This window comes from Chrysochloris asiatica, unplaced genomic scaffold (assembly GCF_000296735.1).
Source record: "Chrysochloris asiatica unplaced genomic scaffold, ChrAsi1.0 scaffold00032, whole genome shotgun sequence".
Lineage (NCBI taxonomy): Eukaryota > Metazoa > Chordata > Mammalia > Afrosoricida > Chrysochloridae > Chrysochloris > Chrysochloris asiatica.
The window spans coordinates 6,775,685-6,798,896 of record NW_006408550.1 but is presented as its reverse complement, the minus strand read 5'-3'; the positions used below and the strand labels follow the sequence as shown (position 1 = coordinate 6,798,896).

Sequence of the window (23,212 nt, the reverse complement as noted above, 5' to 3'; positions counted from 1 at the left end):
ACCAAGATCCCAACCATATATGGATCTTTGACACAATAGTATTGTTTTCAAGAATTTACCTAAATGAGATAAATATGTAAAAATATAGGGGTATGGATATTCATTTTTTATTATTTATGATAAAAAGAAGGCCCACCTAAATATTTAATAAATTAGGGTGTATCATACAACGGGACAGTTGGCAACCACTAAAAAAGATTCAGCAGCTGTGAAACGAAAATGGGGAGAAGCTTAACATATTTTATTACCACAGTGATGTCCTAGTGAGGTAGAGTAGCTATTTACACTTACATCTATCTCTACTCAAATTCTGTGCTCAAAAATAGGTGACCTCATCTGCAAGATGAAAATTATTTTAAAAACAGGGTCTTTAGAGATTTTTATATTTTAAAATAAACATGCTTTCCTTAAAACTTAAAAAAATATATTTTTTAAATAAATTAAACAAAGGGTTAAAATAAAGGTGATGGAGAAAAGAAAAAGCATCTGGCTGAACGGTACTCACTGCAGTTGATCCCATGTCTGTCTTTCAGGAAGCATTGTCGTGTGTTTTGTTTCCTCCATGTGAGTCCTTAAATCTGCTTTGGACTTAAACTTCACATGGCAGCCATAACACCTACACTGGTGAACTTCCCTCCGGATAAAATTGACCAGTTTCACTTGCTGATAGAAATTTAACCCTAAATATGACAATATACAGAATTATTAGACAACTGGTGAGCTCCATTTTTGCACTGTTATCTACTCATGAATATATTTCATCCTCACCAAACCCTATAGATAGGCAGGATTATACCCAAAGTGGACTCCAAGGAACTGTTCTAGGATTTGACACCAGGCGGTTCACTTCAGAGCTCATGCTCTTGACAGTGTTGATAAGAGCAGCAGGGTAAAGTAACATGTTCAAGAGTCTCAGAATGTAGTCACTGAGCTGAGCTGTGGGAAGTGCACTTTTTACTGTCTTGGATTCACTAGGTAGTCAGTACTTTTGGTCTTACTGCAGCTAATCCTTCTATATCGGTGATACTGAGAATGATACAATAGGGCAGTCTATTACAAACAGGGAGTCCTGGTGTGGCACTGTGGATTAACGTGCTGGACTGCAAAGTTGGTGGTTCAATCTCAACAGCTGCTTCTCAGAAACCCTAATAGGGTCCCTATGGGTCAGAACCAACTCCAGGACACTAAATAACATTATAAACAGTCAGGGCAGCAGGTGTTTTACATACATTATCCATTCCTCAGAATGCTTTTCCCACCCGAGGCCCAAGGTTGCACAGCCAGTAAGTGAAGTTGAAATATGAACTAGTTTGACTTGAAAATATATGCTCTTTCTACTATCCCTTCTCTTCTCTGTGGTAATGCATGCATTAACTTATATTTTATTTGAAGCACTCATATGTAGTTAGAAGGAAGAAACTGTGAAATAAAAAACCTCATGGACATCATGGTTCAAAATAGTTGAAAATCACTGCTTCAAAGTCTATAAACCCTCTGCACAGCTATTCACTGTGGCTGTGCCCTCTCCAAGCATGACTACAGAACATAGGCGCTGTTTACAGTATTTCCTATAAAACATGCACCACCATGGAGAACAGCTCCTGATTACAGTATTTCCTATAAAACATGCACCACCATGGAAAATGGCTTCTGAAGTGACTCACCCAGCTCTGACTTTATTTTGAGGAGATCAAATTCATGTGCATCCTAAAAAAGGGAAGAAAAACATTTGTAAGCACAGAAATGCTTTGTCTGCTGTGCTGAGGGTACTGACAGAATGCCTTCACAGGCGTGGGAGCACTTTCGGCTGCAGAGTTGAAGATGGTTCAGAACTGTTCAAGTTCTGTTTTCTCCCACATGTAACTGCTTCTTTAAGTAGTGTAGTGGTCATGAGTTGGGCTGCCATCCTTAAGGTCAGCAGTTCGAAACTACCAGCGGTTCCGTGGGAAAAAGATGAGGCGTTCTGCTCCCGTAAAGATTTACAGCCTCAGAAACTGTGCAGGGTCGCTATGAGTTAGAACCAACTCCACAGTACTTTACAACAACAACAAACAAGTCATGCCACTCAGGCACCCATCTCAATTACTCATGGCATCTATCTGCAGTCTTTCCACAATTCGTCCGTCAGTGTCGTATTGTGTTCGCTTTTATTGTGTGTTTCTGTGCCATCGGTATTTTAAATACTACCAGGGTCAACCAAGGTGGGCAGGTTTCAGCAGAGCTTCCAGACTAAGACAGATTGGGAAGAAGGAGAGGCAGACCACTTCTGAATGTTTTATAACTGAAAAGCTTATGAAGAGCAGCTGAACTCAGATATAATATGAAACGTGAAAACATGAATAGCAGCAGCATAGTGCCAGATATAGGGAGCACGGTGGCTCTATTTAATAAACATTGGACAGCAAACCACAAGGCTGGTGGTTCGAGTCCACCAGCCACTCCACAGGTTGGCTTTTTGCTCCAGCAAAGATGTATGGGCTTGGAAACCCATACAGGTTTGCTGTGGGTTGGAACTGACTCGATGGCACTTAACAACAACATTGTCATATACAGTGCTGGAAGATGAATCCCTTAGGTTGGAAGGCACTCAAAAAATGACTGGAAAGAGCTGCCTCCTCAAAGTAGAGTTCACCATACTCACAGGGTTAGAGTTAAGCTTTTGCGCCCTTCATATGCTGATGGAATACAACTTAAAATGAGGGGAAACAGCTGAAAACATCCATTAATAATCAGAACATGGAATGTCTGAAGTATAAATCTGGAAAATTGGAAGTTGTTAAAAATGAAATGGAACACACAAAGATCAATATCCTAGGCATTAATGAACTGAAATTCTGGTATTGGCCATTTCGAATCAGACATCATGTGGCTTACTATGTCAGTAACAACAAATGGCGACACGTTCATCGTCACAAAGAACATTTCAAGATCAGGAAGTACAAAATACTGACTGTGTTAGGATAACATCCATATGGCTACAAGAAAGTTCTTGGTGTGGCATTGTAGGATAAGCACTAGGGGTCTAACCACAATGTCCTGGGAAACAGGGTCTTTATGAGTTGGAACCGACTTGACGGCACGGCACTTAACAATAACAAACAAGGAGATTAGGTAATGCCACTATTATTCAGATTAAACCACTTAAGCCAGTGATGATGAAACTGAGTTCTGGTGTGGCGCTGTGGGTTAATGAGCTGAACTGCAAGGTAGGTTTGAACCACAAGGTCGGTGGTTCAAGTTCACAAGCTGCTCCTCAGAAACCCTATACAGGGTCGCTATGAATCAGGAATAACTTGAAGGCACTTAACAACAACAACAAACTTCTTCAAGCTGAAATTGATCGAACATGAAATCAAGATGCATGGACAGTTGCTGGTCATTAGAAAGCGAAGGTTAGACACAAAGAAGAGGATCACTAGCTGGAAAATACTGTCTTAGTGACAGAAATTATTCTGGAGATCACATGACAGAATTTTGCAAGACCAACAGCTTATTCGTTGCAAATACCCTTTTTAAACAATAAAATAAACATTGGACGGCAACTATATATATATTGGCAACTATATACATGGACCTCACCAGCTGGAACACACAAGAAGCAAACTGACATCATCTGTGGGAAGAGACGGTTGAAAGGCTCAGTAGCTCACAAAAGTCAAAATAAAGCCAGAGGCAGACTGTGGAACAGACTATCGACTGCTCATATTCAAATTCAGACTGAAGCTGAAGAAAATTAAAACAAGTTCATGAGAGCCAGAATATGACCTTACACACATCCCTTCTGAATTTAAAGACCATTTCAAGAACAGATTTGAAGCATCGCACACTAACTAAAGACCAAAAGAGTTGCAGAATGTCATCAAGAACAAGAAAAAGGTCATTTAAAATACAGGAAGGATATAAAACACCAAAATCGGATGTAAAAGAGACTCTGAAACCTGTTCTCCCGTGTAGAGAAGCTAAAGTGACTGGAAGAAATGATGAAGTAAAAGAGCAGAACAGAAAATTTCAAAGGGTAGATTGAGAAGGCAAAGCCAAGTATTATAATGAAATGTGCAAAACCCTGGAGTTAGAAAACCCAAAGGTAAGCACATGCTAAGTAAGCATTTCATAAGCTGAATGAACTGAAGAAAAAAATTTAAGACTCATTTTGCAAAATTGAAGGATTGTATGGGAAATACTGAATGATGCTGAAAGCATAAAAAGATACAGGAAGCATCAACTGGTACAGTTACTGTACATTGGTACAGAGTCACTGTATCAAACATGAAATGGCTGATGTTCAACCATTCAAGAGGTAGCTTATGAAGAACCGATGGAACTGAGGGAGAAGTCCAAGCAGCACTGAAGGTATTGGTGGAAAAAAAGACTCTAGGGGTTGAATGCAATACCAACTGAAATATTTCAACATACTGATGATGCAGGACAGGAGGCATTCACTTATCTGTGCCAAGAAATTTGGAAGACAACTACTTGGCCAACTGAGTGGAAGACATCTATAGTTGTGCCCATTCCAGAGAGAGAAGACCCAACAGGAGGTGGGAATCAAGAACAATATAACAGACAAGTAAAATTTTGTTTAAAATAGTTGAAAAATGGTTACAACAGTACACACAACAGGGAATTGTTAGAAATTCAAGCGAGATTCAGAAGAGAGTATGGAATATGGCAAATAACTGCTGACATCAGATGGATGGTGGCTGAAAGCAGAGAATACCAGAAAGATGTTTACTTGTGCTTTTTTGACTATGCAGAGGCTTTTGACTGTGTGAATCATGACAAACTATGGATAACATTGCAAAGAATGGGTACGTCAGAACCGTCAACTGTGCTCATGAGGAACATGTACATAGGCCAAGACAGGGTTGCATACTTTCACCATACTTATTCAATCCGTATGCTGAGCAAATAATCAGAAAAGCTGGATTATCTAAAGAAGAAAATGACATCATAATTGGAGGAAGACTCATTAACAATTTGCGACATGCAAATGATACAACCTTGGCTGGTTGGAAGCAAAGAGAACTTAAAAATATTTACTGATGAAGATCAAATACAGTCTTCAGTATGGTTTGCACTTCAATGCAAAGCAAACAAAAATGCAAGGTAAACAAACAAACAAATAACATCATGATACATGGAGAAAAGATCAAAGATGCCAGAGGCTTTATTTTGCTTAAATTCACAATCAACACTCAAGGAAGCAGCAGCCGCAAAATCAAATGACACACTGCATTAGGCCAATTTGCTACATAAGACCTCTACCTCTTTAAAGCATTCAAGAGCAAAGTTTAAGGACTAAGGTGCACCTGACCTAAGCCATGGTATTTTCAATGGCTTCGTATGCTTGTGAAATTTGGACAGGGAGTAAGGAAGACCGTAGAATGATTGGTGCATTTGAGTTATGATGTTGGTGAAGAATATTAAAAGTACCAGGAATTGCTAGAAGATGAAGCAAATCTGTCTTGGAAGAAATACAGCCAGAACGCTCCTTAGAAGCCCGGACGGCAAGGCCTGTCTCTAATTCTTTGGGTATGTTGTCAGGTGGGACCAGTCCCTGGAGAAGGACACTATGCTTGGTAAAGCGAAGGATCAGCAAAAAAAAGAGGAAGACCCCCAATAAGATGGACACAGTAACAGGAGCACTCGGCTCAAATGTAACAATTGTGAGAATGGTGCAGGATCAGGCAGTGCTTTGTTCTGTGGTAGGTACACAGGGTCACTCACTATGCGTTGGAACGGACTTACAGCATGTAACAACATCTGTGTATGTGTTCTGAAGTTCAAAAGAAAGTGTCTGGGGGGGCCTTCAAAGGCAAGAAGTGACTGGCTTATAAGCTTTCAAGAGGGAATCTAGATCCAGAGGTTGTGGAGGAAGGTAGAAAAAACAAAACAAAAAAGAAGGTGTCTCCCATCTCTATGTAAGATGTAGCTCTACTATATTGTACACCTGGTCTAGAAATACGGACATAAAACAAAACAACCACTGCTGTTGCATAGATTCCAACTTGCAGCAATCTTACAGGAAAAAGGATAACTGCCCCATTGGATTCTATAAATCTTTACAGAAACAGATTGCCACTTATTTCTCCCACGGATCAGCTGGTGGTATCGAAATGGCAACCTTTTGGTGAATAGCCAAGTGCCACCAAAGCACCTTATAGGTCCTTTATTCCACATGTTGTTGTTAAGTGCAGTCGAGTTGGTTCTGATCCATAACGACCCTGTACAGGAGCTCCAAAGAGCAGCTGGTGAGCTTTAACCACAGACCTTGTGGTTCAAACCGACTTTGTAGTCAGCACATTAACCCACAGTGCCAACAGGCATTTTTACCAATTCTGCATTTCATTTTATCCTGTCAAATGTTGTTGTTGTTAAGTGCTGTTGAGTCAGTTCAGACTCATAGCAACCTTATATAGGGTTCCAAGGAGCAGGTGGTGGGTTTGAACTGCTGGACTGTGGTTCAGTCCAGTGCTGATCCTATAGGTACCATATACTACTTAAATCTGCGAGTTTTACTTCACTAACATCTTCCCACAAATTTTACTTCTTTTAGTTTTCTACAGGCTGAGGCTTTTGTTTATTCTGTTCCTCTGTGGCAGCTGTAGCTCCCTCTGTAGCAGTATTTTAACTTATACGCTCATGAGGGACAGATGTTACAGCACCATGTGCGGAAAGGTACTTAGGAATCCCTGATACGCTGTCACTGACTGTGACTGAGAGGAGGTGCAGTGGGAATTTCTGCTCAGGGCCGCGGCACTTAGACTCCTCTCAGTGCAAAGACACTGTGATGCTATAAATGAGCTAGAATACAGGAAACTGCTCGCACATACTAGTAGTGGTACCTTGCTTCAGAGAACCTGACTCTGCCTCCATAAAGGAAAATGCCCATGGTTAGTCTAACATCTTCCAGGTCCTTCTCTGAGTGAGAACAGTAGTTCTGAAGGAGGGGGGTGAAAGCGGACAGCATGTTCCAGCCCTGGCAGAAGTGGTAGAAAGGAATAGGATCATCACTGGTCACAGCTGCCTATTATAATCAGCTCTCGACTTCTAAGCTGCAGTCCTGAGCCGAATCATTAGATGATTACTTTCCCATGCCATCCAGTGTATCAGAGGTGTAGGGAGCGTGGCATCTTTCAGATATACTGGGATGGAAAAGGCTTAGAATGTCTAGCTTCAAGCTTCATTAAAACATAAAAATGGCATCCAGTTGGGACAGTACAGACAGTGCCCGCCCTCCATTTCTTCCCTCCAATCATTATAACCAAGGGAGCTTGGTTACAAATGTAGTGAAACTACATCTGTTCTCTCTCCTCTAAGGGCTCTCTACTTCTGCAGGAGTCATGCAAATAGCATCCCCCCAGCTCTCTCTATTCACCAGCACAGGAAAAGAACTCAGAACTTGCCCTATTTTGTGCATAACAACATCAGGGGTACTGTTCATTGTGGTTGCAGACTTCACTTTCTGAGCTCCAATTAGGTTGTAGGTGCCTCATAGGTGGTACTGAATCAGTGGTCTGTGAAATCTCATACCAACGGCTCACACAGGTCTCCTCAACAGCAGTAAATGAATTGCCCAGAAACCTGGTTCTCCTGGATGAACTGGGCTGGTCTCTTCTGCTTTACCTGTGACACTCTAGAGAATGTGATAACTATTGAGAAACTAAAGGTATACGGTCACGAGGTTGCACTAAGTATCAACTTTCCTCTGCCAGAGCAAAACACATTTCAACGGAAAAAAAGTGTCTCACCTCCATGTGGACGTAGAGTGAATCGATGGTTTCTGTTTGCTTTTCACAAAAGAGGCAGACGGCAGAGACAGGGTGCTCCTCCCAATCAGACCAGTCACTGTGTTCAAAAGGAAACAGGAGCTGTGGTGTTTCCCTTCACTGGGAGTGTGCTACCTAGTGACCCCTCCCCAGGAGCCCCTGCCAATCGCTTTTAACTCGGACAGTTTTGTAAAGACTGTCACATCATGTTATGACTTTCTGACGCAGGTTTTGAAATTCAAAGTGGCACCATGAAATGAATATAAACAGCAAACAGGTGCTGCTCCATGTTTTTATATTGGTCTCTCTTCTGAGCAGCTACTTTACTGCAGAACCAGTGCAATCTCTGCTGGAGACAACAAGGTTTAATTTGCACCGGAGCTGTATCCAGGGATGGGATGCTTGAGCTCATTAGCCACAGGCTCCCAAGTGCACACACTGTGAGGCGCTATGCGGCTAGTGTGTTTCTGCATGACAAATGGTGTGCTTTAAAAAGGCAGCGCATATATCTTTCACGACGGAAATACTGATCACATTAAGTGGGCCAAGTGTTAAACATCAGTCTCCTGACATATAACTACAAGGGCACAGAGGATCCCTGGGACCACTTTTCCTCCTCCTGGCATGCATCTTTTGAGGTGTCGCCAATTCTTGTCATTTGTAAATCAGGAAAACTGCTAGCAGAGAGGAGAGTTGTGGAGACAAGGAACTACCCATTCACACTCAAACAAGGGAGAATTTCTCAGGGCAAGTTCAGAAGTGATGGCTGCTAAGGCTTTGAAGATGAACCTAATTGAATTCACACCTGAGCTCTCCCATTTGGAAGTGGGGAGTAAGGAAATCCATGGAGCAAAGAGTCCTCAGCAGATCTGCTTTAGGCCAACACATTATTTGTGGGGTCTGAAAGGTCAACATGCATCCATTACACATTCTAACTACTATGCCCTAATGAGAAAGAAAGGTTTTTATTCTCGAGGACTCACTGTCTGGCTCTACATGCATCAAAGGAAGTTAGCAAATGGCAACTCTCCAACTTTGGGTTTTACTTCAATAAAATAATATTAATTCAAAATCCTGGAAGAGAAAAAAGGCCAAACAGCTTTGAATTAAAAAAAGGGTGAATGATAAGAAATCCTTTTAGGTTGAAAAGAACACTTCCCAAGCTTCTAATTTCAGGGAAAGAAGCTGTGAATGTTTAAAGTTAGTCATCAATGGGGTGAACATAAAACAGAGTTAATTCCAATTCACTTATATTCTCTATTCCAGTAGTAAGCACCCTGGAGCGTTCAAAGATCTTATCACTTCAAGATCTGCGGACCAACTAAGTAAGCAAAACACTTTGCAATGCATTTTTCTCTGAGTTTTATGTTATCTGTGTGTTCAATTAATAGCTTTAAAGGCAAAATACTATTTAGTTGGAATAACACTTGCTTTTAGTGATTCTTATTTAAAGCTATCTGAATTCAAGTTTTTACATTACATCAGAAGGGTTTTGTTTCTTTGTAGTCTGCCTATTCAGGTAACATCCTTCAAAGATAATTTTAAACCAAATTACAGAACTCTTTTTTCCCCTCTGGAAAACTCTGTAATTAATTAGGAGCAATAGTAAGTCTTACTCTTCTTGATGGTCTAGCAACTCCCGATCATCTTCCAACTGAACTTCTTCCCAGGATTTTCCAAGTTCCTATGAAGGAAGGACAGACGGATTTGAGTGAAAGAGAAGAGAGGAAAACAGACGCATAACTCTACAGAAAAGAAAACATACTCAAACGGCTTTGAAACAATACAAGTAGGATATACGAGTGGGCTTCAAAAAAATGTGTGCAAAAATTCCATTATCTTTCAATGCCATTTCTTCCACACACTTTTTGAAAGGCTAACATTAAACATTTTATTTCAGTGACAGAAAGGATATATCCTAAAATGCTTTTATAATACGCTTTTCTTTTGGAAAAGCACCAACATCCTCTCTTCACTCCACGGTGATCTTTCTAGAGGCCCCGTCCCTATTTGTAGAAATCCTCCTGTGACTTCCCACACACTGAGAACACCATTCTGCGTCCCCAGCACAGTGTACAAAGCTTTCTCTCCATCCGTTTCCTATCACGTTTCCCAATTTGTCCCAGTCACACTGGCCTTGAACACATCTTGCTCACATCCATCCAGGCGCCTTTGAACTTGTACATCCTCTACTTGAAACACTGTTACTACATGTTTGCATGGCTCAGCTGAAGCCATGATGATGATATGAGTCTCCTGGTTTCTGCTGAGAGGTAACAACTACCTCAGTATTTTTCTGACGACCCTGTCAAAATGACACCCCCTTTTCAAATGACTTTTTACTTATTTATCTTAGACATTTTAGTTTTCTTCAAAGCGCTGATCACTACTTGGAAACATTTTCTACGTCCATTTGTCTTCTTACTTGCTATCTGCCTCCCCCACTAGAATTCAGTCCATGAGGGCCTGTTTTATTTCCAGTGCCCAGAGCACAGTGGTGCTGTTGGATTAGCTTGTTGTTTTATTGTTAAGTACTGTTGGATAAGCACTGGACCACAACGTCAGTTTGAACCTCAAGGTTAGTGGTTCAAATCTACCAGTCGCTCCTTAGAAACCCTATACAGGATCTCTAGGAGTTGGAACCGACTCAACAGCACTTAACAACAACAACTAGTCAATAGTAAACACTCAAATACCTAGCCACATAGTGTTTACTCCTTACAGTTAGTGGAGAACCCGTTTAGGGCTGTGCCTTAGATAAGCCTCATCAGAGATTCAGCAAAGCCTTAAGGAACGATGGGCAGGAAATGACTTCTTTTGCCCCACCCATTTCACTCATCTCCACCGAGTCATTTCTTCCTCTCTTTTTGCCCCTTCTTCTCTCTTTACCTAATCTCCCCACTGGGCCCAAGCAAAACCACAGAGTGGAACTAAAGGGAGATGTAAGAGCACCACTGAATATTCCTTCAAGCAGCTACAACATGGTTAGGGGGAAGCCCAACTGAAACACTTTTAAGCTACAGCAAGCTATGGATCATTCTTTGGGAAAACACAACCATAATTTACTCTCAATTACGATTATTTTCCCCCATCAAATAAAGGGATGCATTTAGCTAACAACAGAGAACTACTAGTACCATTAGGATTAAGGGGGAAGAAAGAAAATCCATCACTCATCAACTTAATGAGAGGTTTTGAAGCTGTCATTATCTATCAGCTAAATGATGCATCAACTCAGACATGCAGAGAGATCTACCAAAGCGTCATTAGAGACAGTTACTTTGGAGTCTATAATGTACTTCCAAGCATCATCATAAAGCATTTGAGTCTCATTACAGGAAACCAAGAATGGCCTCAACACTGCCAACAGGATCCTTGCTCGAATTTTTGGGGGGTGAATTACAATTTTCAGTTTTTAATGTCTTCCTTGGTGTCTCTGGACTTAAGACTTAAGATCATGCTTTTATTGCCGTAAGATATTACTCAAATAGGGTCATCTGCAGTATTACCTTTCTCAATTATATGGGCTTTGAGCCAAATGTGACAAAGACTATCTTTTATTGCTAACCTTCCAAACTCAAACCAGTATTTCACATCTTCTTCAGTAATTCAAAACAACATGTAAGGATTTATCCAGGCTATACAGCATTAACTTGAGGGGAAAATGGAATCTGTGTATTAAGAATCATATAATATATATGAAGAAACAAGCAATTTGTATATGGTAATGACTCAGATTTCCCAGGATACACTGCTTTGGTTCAGTTAAATATATGACTTATTATAAGAACAAGACCCAAGGAGAAAAACAACAAAGCACATAACTCTAATTAAGACATGATGCCTGCTAATGAATCATGTCAGGAAAGCAAAGAATGCAAGAAAAACAAAGTTTGGAAGGCATGTCAGTAAAGACGTTCAGAACACCCCCTCAAGCCCCTGCATCAGATGGTTTTTGATCAATGAGAGGGTGGAAAAAACATAGGGGAGGGGGAAGTTCCTCTTCCATCTAGCACCCCTCCACCCTCAGTACACACACACACCAAACCTCATTAGGAATACAGAATGAAAAATGTTTTAAAGATAAGTAAATGATTTCAATAGAATTATATCAAAACTACGAAAAAACATCTTAAGAGCCTACTATCATTATAAACGGCTTTACATATTTTAAGAATTAGAAAAAACACTGAATCAAAGAATGATAAAATCACTGCAAAAATAGTTTCCTTTAGCCCTGGTGACACAGTGGTTAAGTGCTTAGTTGTTAACTGAAAGATCAGTGGTTTGGATCTACCAGCTGCTCTGTCAGAGGCAGACGTGACATGGGCTTCTGTAAGGATTGGTTACAGCTTAGAGAAGCCCTGTGTGGGCAGCTCTGCTCTGTCTCACTGAGTCACTGTCACTTGGTTTTATGTGTCTTGGTTAGAGGAACCCAGGGATTGAAACAAGACTATCTTAGGAATATATGGCTGGAGCCAGAATGATGACATGAGGTGTCCACCTGAAGTAGGGGTGTCCTGAATATGAAACTGTGTGGCACCTTGTCCTAAAGCCATGCCCATTTGTGAGGAAATGGTGCTGTGGGCTAATGTGCTGGACTGCAAGGTCAGTTTGAACTGCAAGGTTGGCGATTCAAGCTCACCAGCCGCTCCTCGGAAACCCTGTATAGGGTTGCTATAGGCTGGAACTGACTTGATGGCACTTAACAACAACAACATTTATCTAAAAGACCTAACCCACAAAGCAGCTGGTGAGCTCAAACCGCCAACCTTGTGACTCAGTGCTTATTCTACAGAGTCACCATGCTCCATTAGAATTAATCAATTATTAAAATGAAGAAAGTTGATGCCTTAGCCATGTGACCTGGGGAAACTTATTTAAGTTCTTCATGTCTACCAGTCTACCAATTTATAGAATAAGGAGAATGACAACACCTGTGGCATGCTGTGGTTGTGAAGTGCTGTTGAGTCGGTTCCGACCCATAGCGGTTGCCAAGGAGTGGCTGGTGAGCTTGAACGGCCGACCTTGTGGTTCAAACTGACTTTGCAGTCCAGTGCATTAACGCACAGCGTCACACCAGGACACAGTTAAGATTAAATGATTTATTTAAAAGATATAATTACCTACAATAATGCTGAGCACAGAGTATGCACTCAAATAGCTGCTAGTTTTCTTAAAAACATAAATTACTTCTTTTAATACTATCTCAAGTTACCTGATTTTCATTTCCTATGATATTAAAGTCTTCACACTCTGTTGAAGTGCTTCTCTTAAATCAAGATCTGCTGTGTAAAAACAAGGCACTCCATGGGCAGTATCATCTAGTATGCTTGTCTACAGATAGCTGACCCAACTGAGCAGCTAATGTCAGATTTGACAAAGCACACTACATGATGCCTAGGGAACCATGGATTATATTTTTCTAAGCGTGCCAGAAGAATTTAAGTGAGCAGTCCCTTTGAAGTCTCTTCTAAAAGGTAAATACCTCCAGCTATATAATGTTCTGCTAGTCCCAAGCTCTTGAATATTAGTTTAAAAGAGCCCCAGAAGGAAGATTTTCTATGACATGCCTTCATTGTTTCTGCAGTAGCTGACAAGTTCTTAGTTAGTGAACACTGCAGCCCATTCCCTACTGGGTTGGGTTGGGCCCTGAAGCAGCCTTTACTCTAAGATGTAATGTTATTGAGTGATTTCAAGGGAAGATTGAAGGACTCAAAGGGTGCATTTGCCTTTGCCTTTAACTCGTTGTAAAACATTTGTAGCAAACCATGGCAATCTCTCCAGACACAAGCTAAAATCTGCTTCTCAAGGGGAATTTTATTTTAACATTATACAGATTAGAACAGATAAAAACAGACCCTAGAGCAGAATTTGCTAGCATTGTTCAGAATATGTTTGCTTCTATCCAATAGATAAAAAGCAAGATTATATTCAATTAAACCCATTGTGGCCAATGGGTTTAAATTTTAACTCATTTAAATTGAGAGGGGAAAACAAAACAAAAAACAATTTTTATTTGCTTAAGAAAAGAGCTAGGCCAAACTACAGGCTGCTAACCACAAGGTCTACAGTTCGACTCCACCAGCTCTCCACACGAGAAAGATGAAGCTTTCTACTCCTGCAAAGATTTACAGCCTCAGAAATCCCATACTGGGTCGCTATGAGTCGGAACTGACTCCATAGCACTTAACAACATCAACAAGAAACGGGCCAGTTAAAAACAAAACTACCAATCTTTCTTCCAGTCCCACTAGAGTTATTTAACCCTTCTCTTTCCATGAGTACTTTCCCTTCTTGCTACGAATGAGCACTCCCCAGACACTGAGTCAAACGAAGTCTCCTCCATATTTCCAAGTGGCTCTTCTGTGGACATCTGCTGCCATTTGAATGCCTCTTTTTAACTGGACACTGTAACCTATGGATGCTGGCAAATGGTACTGAGCTTTCTGGACAAGGACATCCTTCAATGCATTTTAAAACCTTGTCATGGTAAACTAGTGAGTCCATCCTACTAGCCAAACAAATAAACGTTGCCTTGCATAGTAAAATGGCGTGGTTTCCGTGAAACTTTCCGTAAAAATAGGCTGGTCCAAGAGGATGATAAAGATACAGATTTTTTTTTTTTTTTTAATAAGGAAGTGGGTGGAATTTTTACTGAGGAGAAGGGAAGTGAGTGAAGACTTTCAAAAAAAAAAAAATCTAGCATTCAACATGTCACACATCCAAGGCTAACAAATGTTTTCTAAAGCAGAATATAAGGCTCTGGTCTCAACTCAACAAATAATATACAATAGACAGGAAGGAGGAAAAGAAGAGTCAGTATCTAAGTGCTTTACATTTGCTTTTTTGGTTAAGATCATCGTGAATTCTAGAGAGATGGCATTTTCCTTACGTATAAATATATGATCAATCAACAGCAAAACAAACTGTTTAATAAAAACAATTTTAAAGTTAACACTGCTCAAAAGTACCCCTCATATACACTTTGACCTTTATACTAACAGCTTGTTCAAATATTAGTTGTCTCTTAGAAAGATTTTGTGTGTAGTAAAGCACTCAGGTTTTAAAGTATGAAGAGAAAGGCTTACCAAGTAATTGATGACATAAAATCGGTCATATTCTCTGTTCTTAGGATTGATTCTACGATGCTGCTTTTTCCTCATGTGATCTTTAAGTGTATTTCTGTCCCTGAAGGTCTTTTCACAGTACAAGCACTGCAAGCTAAAAGAAATATACAAACACTGACAGACTGAACATGTCACTTAGATCGCTGCTGCAACATGCTTCCTTGTTATTATTTTTATATTTATTAATTTTAGGTCACACAGAATCTTCAAATGGGAAGAGGCATTAAAACTCCACTCCTCACTTATCACCATGGTTAGGCTACAAAGACAAGGTTGTTAGGCAAATTCTGAGAGTGGCAGGCTATGCCTGTCTTGGGAGCTGGTGTTCCCCCTGGTTGGTCCCACCTGTTAGGAAGCCCTGGGTATGTCTCAGGATGTGAACCCATCATGCCTTTCCAACCACCTAGGAACTGTAGGGTTTAGGGGTGAGGGTGGTTTGATGTTGCTGGCCATCTGCCACAGCCTGCCCTAGGTGGAGACTCACTTGTCATCCATCTGCCTGTGTGACCTGCTTCCCCTCAGTGACCTCCCTCGTACCTTCGAGCCCTTGCTCGGCCTCGCCTGTCCTCCCACAATCCCATGTCATCTCGCTGTCACCCCGTGCCCTCTGTGGCTAGACCGAGATGTCACAGAGGAAGAGGAGTTGTCCTGCAGCCAGTCTGCCTCCATCCCTCTTGTTGCCTAGTAATTCCCAAGGCCTCCAGGGTATCCTCATTCAGGGTGGCCCCTAAGAGGGTGCCTTGGGTCCAGTCACAGCCCTGCACAGGACCTGGACCATCACAGACACTACCTGAGAATGTCTGTCAGAGTTATCATGAATGTGAAATGTTGGGTAATGAGACAGTTGATAAGTGAGGTAAGTTTATAATCATACTGCAAAGCAGAACATCACTCTTTAACATCCTTGTCGGAAGCCCCCTCACTTTATCCATGTGCTTTGTGGTTTGACAATGATGTGGTTTATTTTATTTTATACTTGGCTAAGTTGGTCAACTAGGGGTCCTCTGTGATGTTGTGGGATTATGTACTGGACTGCAAGGTGAGTTTGAACCAAAAGGTTGGCGGTTCAAGCCCACCAGCCTCTTTTAGGAAACCCTATACAGGGTTGCTATGAGTCAGAACTGACTCGATGATACTTAACAACAACAACAAAGCTGATCAACTTGACTTTTTAGTTAAAACTGACAAAGATAAAAACAGCCCAAACAGATTTTATACATTATCGGAGGAAGACTCATTAGCAACCTGCAATATGCAGATGATACAACCTTGCTTGCTGAAAGTGAAGAGGACTTAAAATATTTACTGATGAAGATCAAAGACCACAGCCTTTGGTATGGATTACTACATCGCAATGTGAAGAAAACAAAAATCCTCACCACTGAACCAATAAACAACATTCTTATCAATGGAGAAAAGACTGCAGTTGCTAAAGACTTCATTCTTCTTGGATCAACTATCAACACTCACGGAAACAGCAGCCAAGAAATCAAACGAGGTATTGCATTAGGCAAATTTGCTGTACACCTTTTTAAAGTGTTGAAGAGCAAAGATGTCAGCTTGAAGACTAAGGTGCACCTGACCTAATCCATGGTATTTTCAATAACCTCAAATGCATGCGAAAGCTGAAACAGTGCATAAGGAAGATCGTAGAAGAACTGATGCTTTTGAGTTATGGTGTTGGAGGAGAATATTGAAAGTGCCATGGGCTGCCAAAAGAATCAACAGATCTGTATTGGAAGAAGTGCAGCCAGGGTGCTCCTTGGAGGCCAGGATGGCTAAACTTTGTCTCGCATACTTTGGACATACTGTCAGTAGGGACCAGTCACTGAAGGATATCATGTTTGGTAAGATGGAGAAATGAGGAAGACCCCACAGAAATGGATTGGCAAAGTGGCAGCATCAATGGCTCAAGTGTGGCAACAACTGTGAGGTTGGCCCAAGACTGGGCAGTGCTTCTTAGCATAGGGTTGCTATGAGTTGGTACTGACTCAATGGCACATAGCAACAACAACAATTAAATTACTATGGACTGTGAACCACAAGTTGGCAATTCAAACCTACCAGTGGCTCCTTGGAAACCCTATACAGTGTCACTATAAGTTGGAACCAACTCAATGGCACTTAACAACAACATCTAATAAGGAAAACTTAGGTATGTTCTTTCACACAGAGTCACTATGAGTCAGAGCCAACTTGACATAACAGCTAAGTACTTCAGACAGCATGCTAGTCTTCATACATACAGTATGCTGTCTAACACACACATAGATAAAAATTAGATAATATATGCATTTCACTACATACGTAGGAAGATGACAATGAATAGAAGAGGAATTCAAAATTAAGAAAAGTCTTATCTGCGGGGATACTAATAAGGAGGGAGAATTTACACAGATTCAAAGGAATTAATAACGATCTGTTTCCTGGGTTGGCTTATTTGATATGCTCTGTATGGCATGTAAGTTTTTTAGTATACATGACCTTCAGTTTTAAAAATTTAGAAACATTCATAGCCACAGTAGTCCAAACAGTCTGATACTGGTACAATGAAAGGCAGGTATATCAATAGACAGAACTGAGAACTCAGAGTAAATCATTAGACAAAGACTACTCCCTAAAATTAATAGAGCATTTTAACACCTCAACAAGAAGACAAACAATCCAATAAAAAAATGGTCAGAGGACATGAACAACAGACGCTTCACCTATGGTCAGCTGGCTGGATCTTTGCTGAAAGCAGAGCATATCAGAAAAATGTTTATCTGTGTTTCACTGACTATGCAAAAGCTTTTGACTGTGGGATCATGTCAAGCTCTGGATAACATTGTGAAGAATGGGTGTTCTGGAACGCTTAATTGTACACATGAGGAACCTGTTTATACACCAAGAAGCAGCTGTTTGAACAGAATAAGGGAATACGGAATGGTTTAAAATCAGGAAAGGTGTATGTTAGGGTTGCATCCTTTACCATAGCTATGCAATTTATATGCTGAGCAAATAATCTGAGAAGCTGGATTATGTGAAAAAGAACATGGCATCAGGATTGAAGGAGGACTCATTAACAACCAACGATATGCAGATGATATAACTTTGTTTGCTGAAAGTGAAGAGGACTTAAAATACTTACTGAATATCAGAAACCACAGCCTTGAGTATGGTTGCATCTCAATGTAAAGAAAAAAAAAAAAATCCTCACAACTGGATCAATAAATAACATCATGGTAAATGGAGAAAAGATTAAAATTGTCATTTTGCTTGGATCCACTATCAACACTCTTGGAAGCAGCAGTCAAGAAATCAACCGTTGTATTGCATTAGGCAAATCTGTTGCACAAGACCTCTTTAAAGTGTTGACGAGCAAAGATGTCAGTTTGAGGATTAAAGTTCATCTGATCCAAGCCATGGTAATTTCAATTGCTTCATATGCATGTAAAAGTTGGACAATTAATAAGGAAGACCATAGAAGAATTGATATGTTTGAGTTATGGTGCTGGAGAAGAATAATGAAAGTATCAAGGACTGTCAGTGAATAAATAAATCCATTTGAGAAGAAGTACAGCCAGAATGCTCCTTAAAAACCTGAATGGTGAGACTTTGTCTCTCATACTTCGGGCATGTAATCATGAGGGACCAGTTCCTAGAGAAGGACATCATGCTTGGAAAAGAGTAGGGTCAGCAAAAAAAAAGGAAGACCTTCCCCATGATGAGATGGACTGGTGCAGTGCCATGAGCAATGGGCTCAAGTCTAACAAATATTGTGAAGATGGTGCAAGACTGGGCAGTGTTTTGTTCTGTGTTTAGAGAGCCACTATGAGTCAGAACCGACTCGACAGCACCTGCCAACAACAGTCAGGTAATTTTTCACAAAGGGCCCAAAACACATTAAATGGGGAAGAGATAGTCTATTCAGTATATGGTGCTGGCAAAACTGGAAATTCATTTGCATAAGGATGAACCAGACCCATACCTCACACCAGATACAAAAACACACTCGAAATGGATTAAAGACCTAAATGTAAAACCTAGAACTATAAAGATCATCAATAAAAAAATAGGGACAAACTTAGGGGTATTAATTAATTCATTAAATGACATTAATAAACTAACAAACATAAGTGAAAACACATAAACAGAAGACAAAATGGATGACTGGGACCTCCTAAAAAGCAGATACTTGAGTGCATCAAAGGATTTCATTAGAAGAGTCAAAAGAGATCTAATATACTGGCAAAAAATTTGGGCAATAACATATTAGACAAAGACTACTCCCTAAAATTAATAGAGCATTTTAACACCTCAACAAGAAGACAAACAATCCAATAAAAAAATGGACAGAGGACATGAACAACAGACGCTTCACCAAAGAAGTCATTCAGGCAGCCAACAAACATATGAAGAAATGATCACAAGCCTAGTCATTGTTGTTGTTGTTAAGTGCCGTTGAGTCAGTTTGGACTCATATTGGCCCCATATAAGGTTTCCAAGTACCAGCTGGTGAGTTTGAACCGCAGACCTTATGGTTCAAACTGACCTTGTGGTCTAATACTTTATCACACAGAGCCATACCAGGGCTCCTTACAGTCGTTACAAATATGCAAATCAAGACAACAATGAGGTATTATCTTACCCCAACATTAACATCAAAGTTCAAAACAAAACAAAACAAAAAAACTCCAGAAAATGACAAATGCTGGTTAGGATGTGGAGAGACTGGGACCCTCCTACAATGATGCAATCTCTGTGGAAAACAGCATGGCACTTTTTAAAAAGTTGCAAATAGAAATACCATATGACCCAGAAATCCCTTTACTTAGTATGCATCCTCAGGAAATAAAAGTCATGGCACAAATAGATATATGCACATCTAGGTTCACTGTAGCACTATTCAAAGTAGCTAAAAGATGGAGACAGCCTAAATGCTCAACAACAGAAGAATGGTTAAACAAACTTTGATGCATACACACAAGAGGGCATTATGCAATGTTGAAGAATGACGATGAATCTGTGAAATACCTCATAACATGGATTAACCTAGGAGCCATTGTTGTCAAAGTACCCAATCAAAAGGTATCAAATATTCTATGAGACCAGTGTTATGGAAAGTTAAGAAATGGTTTTCGTGATAAAAGAAACATTCTATAATGGTTACCAGGGGTGAGAGGGAAGGGAACATTATTCACTGGCTAGAGAGTTAACTTGGGGGATGAGGAAGGTAATATGCAAATGGCAGAGGAAAGATGAAGGCAGTGGAAGACACAGGACAGTGGAGGTGCTGAAGTGAACAGACATAATTACTGTTTACTGATGGTGTATGGAGGGGAATTTCAGTCATTCTAAACAAAGTATAGATTTGTTGAATGTAAAACTGATGATCTGCTCTGTAAACCTTCACTTGAGTCAAAATAAAAAGTTAAAAATTTTTTTTTAGCAACACTGAAAGGCAATTATGATCTAGGCAACATGAGAATTGTTCCACACAATGTAAACTCCTCCAGCACGATTTCTTTTACTAATTTCTACTATTAAATTAATTTTTAAAAAATTCACAATAAGGTCCAAGATTAAAATAGCCCCAGACAAAGTTTCATAAAATAGCACCTACTTGTCAAGCTTTTTCTGTAATGTACACAGAAATTCATTGCAGTTTACAATGTTGTCTGGCAATCCAATGTTGAAAGCATGTTCTCTGGCCATGTGGTTCAGAAGAACGGATCTAGGAAGACATTTTAGCATTAGAATTATTTATAAATCATCTAAGAACTAGTCAGGCTATGAAGAAATTTATGTTAACAGTGTTGTTATCAGACACAAAAGAATAAATACTACATGATCCCACTTCTATGAAATATCTAACCAAAACCAAAGTCACTGCTATCTAGTCAATTACAACTCACAGTGACCTTAGAGGACTGAGCAGAACTACTCCTTTGGGTTTCTGAGATGAAATCTTTATATGAGCAGACAGCCTCATCTTTCTCCCACAGAGTGGCTGCTGGGTTCAAACCTTCTGGTAAACCGCTCAATGCTCCACCCATTGTGCCACCAGGACTCCTTACCAACATCCAGAAAGAGGGGGAAATGGTAGCTATTGTTTCAGAGGTACTGAGAAGCCTAGTGGTGCAGTCAGTTGAGTGTTGGGCTGTTAGCTGCAATGTTGGCAGTTCAAACCCACTAACTACTCTGAGGGAGAACGCTATGACAGTCTGCTCTGTAAAGATTTACAGCCTTTGAACTATGGGGCAGTTCTACTCTGAGTCACTATGAGTCACAACTGGCTCTCAGAAGTCTGTTTGATTGATTTGTTTTGTTTTGGTTTTAGTTTATCTTTATAGGGATGAAAAACATTTGAAAAGTGATAGAAGAGATGGTTGTATAATATGGTAAATGTAATTAATGTCACTAAATTGTAAACTTAAAAATGGTTAAGAGGGCAAAATTTTTATTACAAGCATTTTATCACACATGCACATACTTAAACACAAAAGGTCCATAATATTAAACATAAGTCTATTTTTGCCTGTCTTTAAAATTTATTCCACTTTGCCTAGAAAAACTACAGTCTGTCTTTTATGATAGGCATGTATTTATATATATCTGTGTGTATACATATATGAACTCTAGTGTGGATAAGCACTGAACTGCTCATTGCAAGTTTCAAATCTATGAGTCAGAAACAACTTGATGGTACTTAACAACATCAGTAAGATATACATGTATATTTACGTTGCTGTTGTTAAGTGCTGTCGGGTTGGTTCCAATGCATAGTGACCTGTATAGGGTCGCTGATGAGCTGCTGGTGGGTTTGAACAGCTGAACTTGTGGTTCAAACAGACCTTATGGTTGAGTGCTTATCCTATAGTGCCACACCAGGCCTCCATGTATATACATAGACACATGCATACATTAAAAAATAAAGTTCTGCTGATATGTAAAAGAGTCCTAGGATAAGCACTAGACTTCTAACTGCAAAGTTAGCAGTTCAAACCCACCAGTTGTTCCTTGGAAACCCTATACAGGATTTGCTATGAGTTGGCACTTAAACAACAAGACAACTTAATTTATGCAACTAACAGGGTTGTTTTCAGAAGCTTTCAAATGGAAAACACAAATATTTAGAGATATGTAAAAGGCAAACCTGTTTCCAAAGAATTCCACGTTGCAAAACATACAAACACCATAGAAACTGGTGTCATTTCTTTCTTGCTGTTGTTGTTCCAGAATTTCTTTCTATAAAGCACAAACAGATTTTTGATATTACCCTTAGTAAGTCACTGTCTGGAGAGGAAGAAATTAGAATGAAAACACAAACAGAATACTCAAATATGAAAGCTGATGATATTACAATTTTTCTTGTCATTCTTGTCCTTGCATTAAAACCCCAAGTCTGGTGCTGCTACATTTCTACAGAACATTCCATAGACATGTTGGAGGCTCGAAGTCTGCAGAGACTGGCCATCATTCCATCATTGCTCCTCTCCCTAATTCTCAGCTTAGTTAGAAATCAAGTTCTGACCAATTTTCCACTTAAAGTATGTTTCACAAACTTTCCCACCGTAGTTGAAGCAGGATAAAGAAAAGCATAAAGCTTGGTAAAACATCTGGTCATTCTGAGGGAGCTGTACATAGTTTGGTATAGCTGAAGTAAAGGCATAACCTGTGTGCAGTGAGACTGTGGAGAAAACAGTTTTCTGGTCTGGTGGGCAATGGAGCCCCTATCCTGAACATCAGCAGTGTGCTGCTTGATGCCAAAGTTGATGCTATTTTTACTTTGCTACATTTGCCTGTTATTCCTCAGAAGGTACCACTATAACATGTAGATTCATAGTCTATAACAAAGACTTTTCTATTAAATGAGCACACAAGTACTGAACCAGGGACTAGAGATCTGCAGAGGTAGGGCAGTGTCAAAATCTTTCTTATACAACATCCACACAAAAGCCTCATTGAGATGACTCTGATACCACCTTTTCTTCTAACATATGGATGCGCTCGCAGCATTTGAGGATGTAAAACACACTGAAATAGCAGGACAGAAAATATATGCAAATATAATTATGCCTTATTTTGTTGTTGTTAGTTGCCACTGAGTCGGTACCAACGCATAGCGACCCTATGTACAATAGAACAAACCACTGCCTGATCCTGGGCCAACCTCACAATTGTTGCCACGTTTGAGCCCATTGATCTTGCCACTTTGCCAATCCATCTCACAGGGGTTCTTTCTCCTTTTCTCTGACCCTCCACCTTAACAAACATGATATCCTTCTCCAGAGACTGGTCCCTCCTGACAATATGTCCAAAGTATGAGAG

The 23,212-nt window shown here is 40.1% G+C and overlaps 1 protein-coding gene across 1 annotated transcript in view; it reads right to left on the bottom strand.

The window, feature by feature from the left end:
* ZNF277 (zinc finger protein 277) overlaps positions 1-23,212 on the bottom strand; it is a 127,418-nt gene that overhangs the window by 1,501 nt on the left and 102,705 nt on the right. Inside the window, exons 5-11 of the mRNA XM_006859355.1 lie at positions 22,038-22,129; positions 20,505-20,615; positions 14,861-14,993; positions 9,386-9,453; positions 7,752-7,848; positions 1,665-1,707; positions 506-680 (exon numbers count right to left, since the gene is read on the bottom strand). Coding sequence (XP_006859417.1) covers positions 506-680; positions 1,665-1,707; positions 7,752-7,848; positions 9,386-9,453; positions 14,861-14,993; positions 20,505-20,615; positions 22,038-22,129 — 719 coding nt within the window. The remainder of the gene's footprint in view (positions 1-505; positions 681-1,664; positions 1,708-7,751; positions 7,849-9,385; positions 9,454-14,860; positions 14,994-20,504; positions 20,616-22,037; positions 22,130-23,212) is intronic.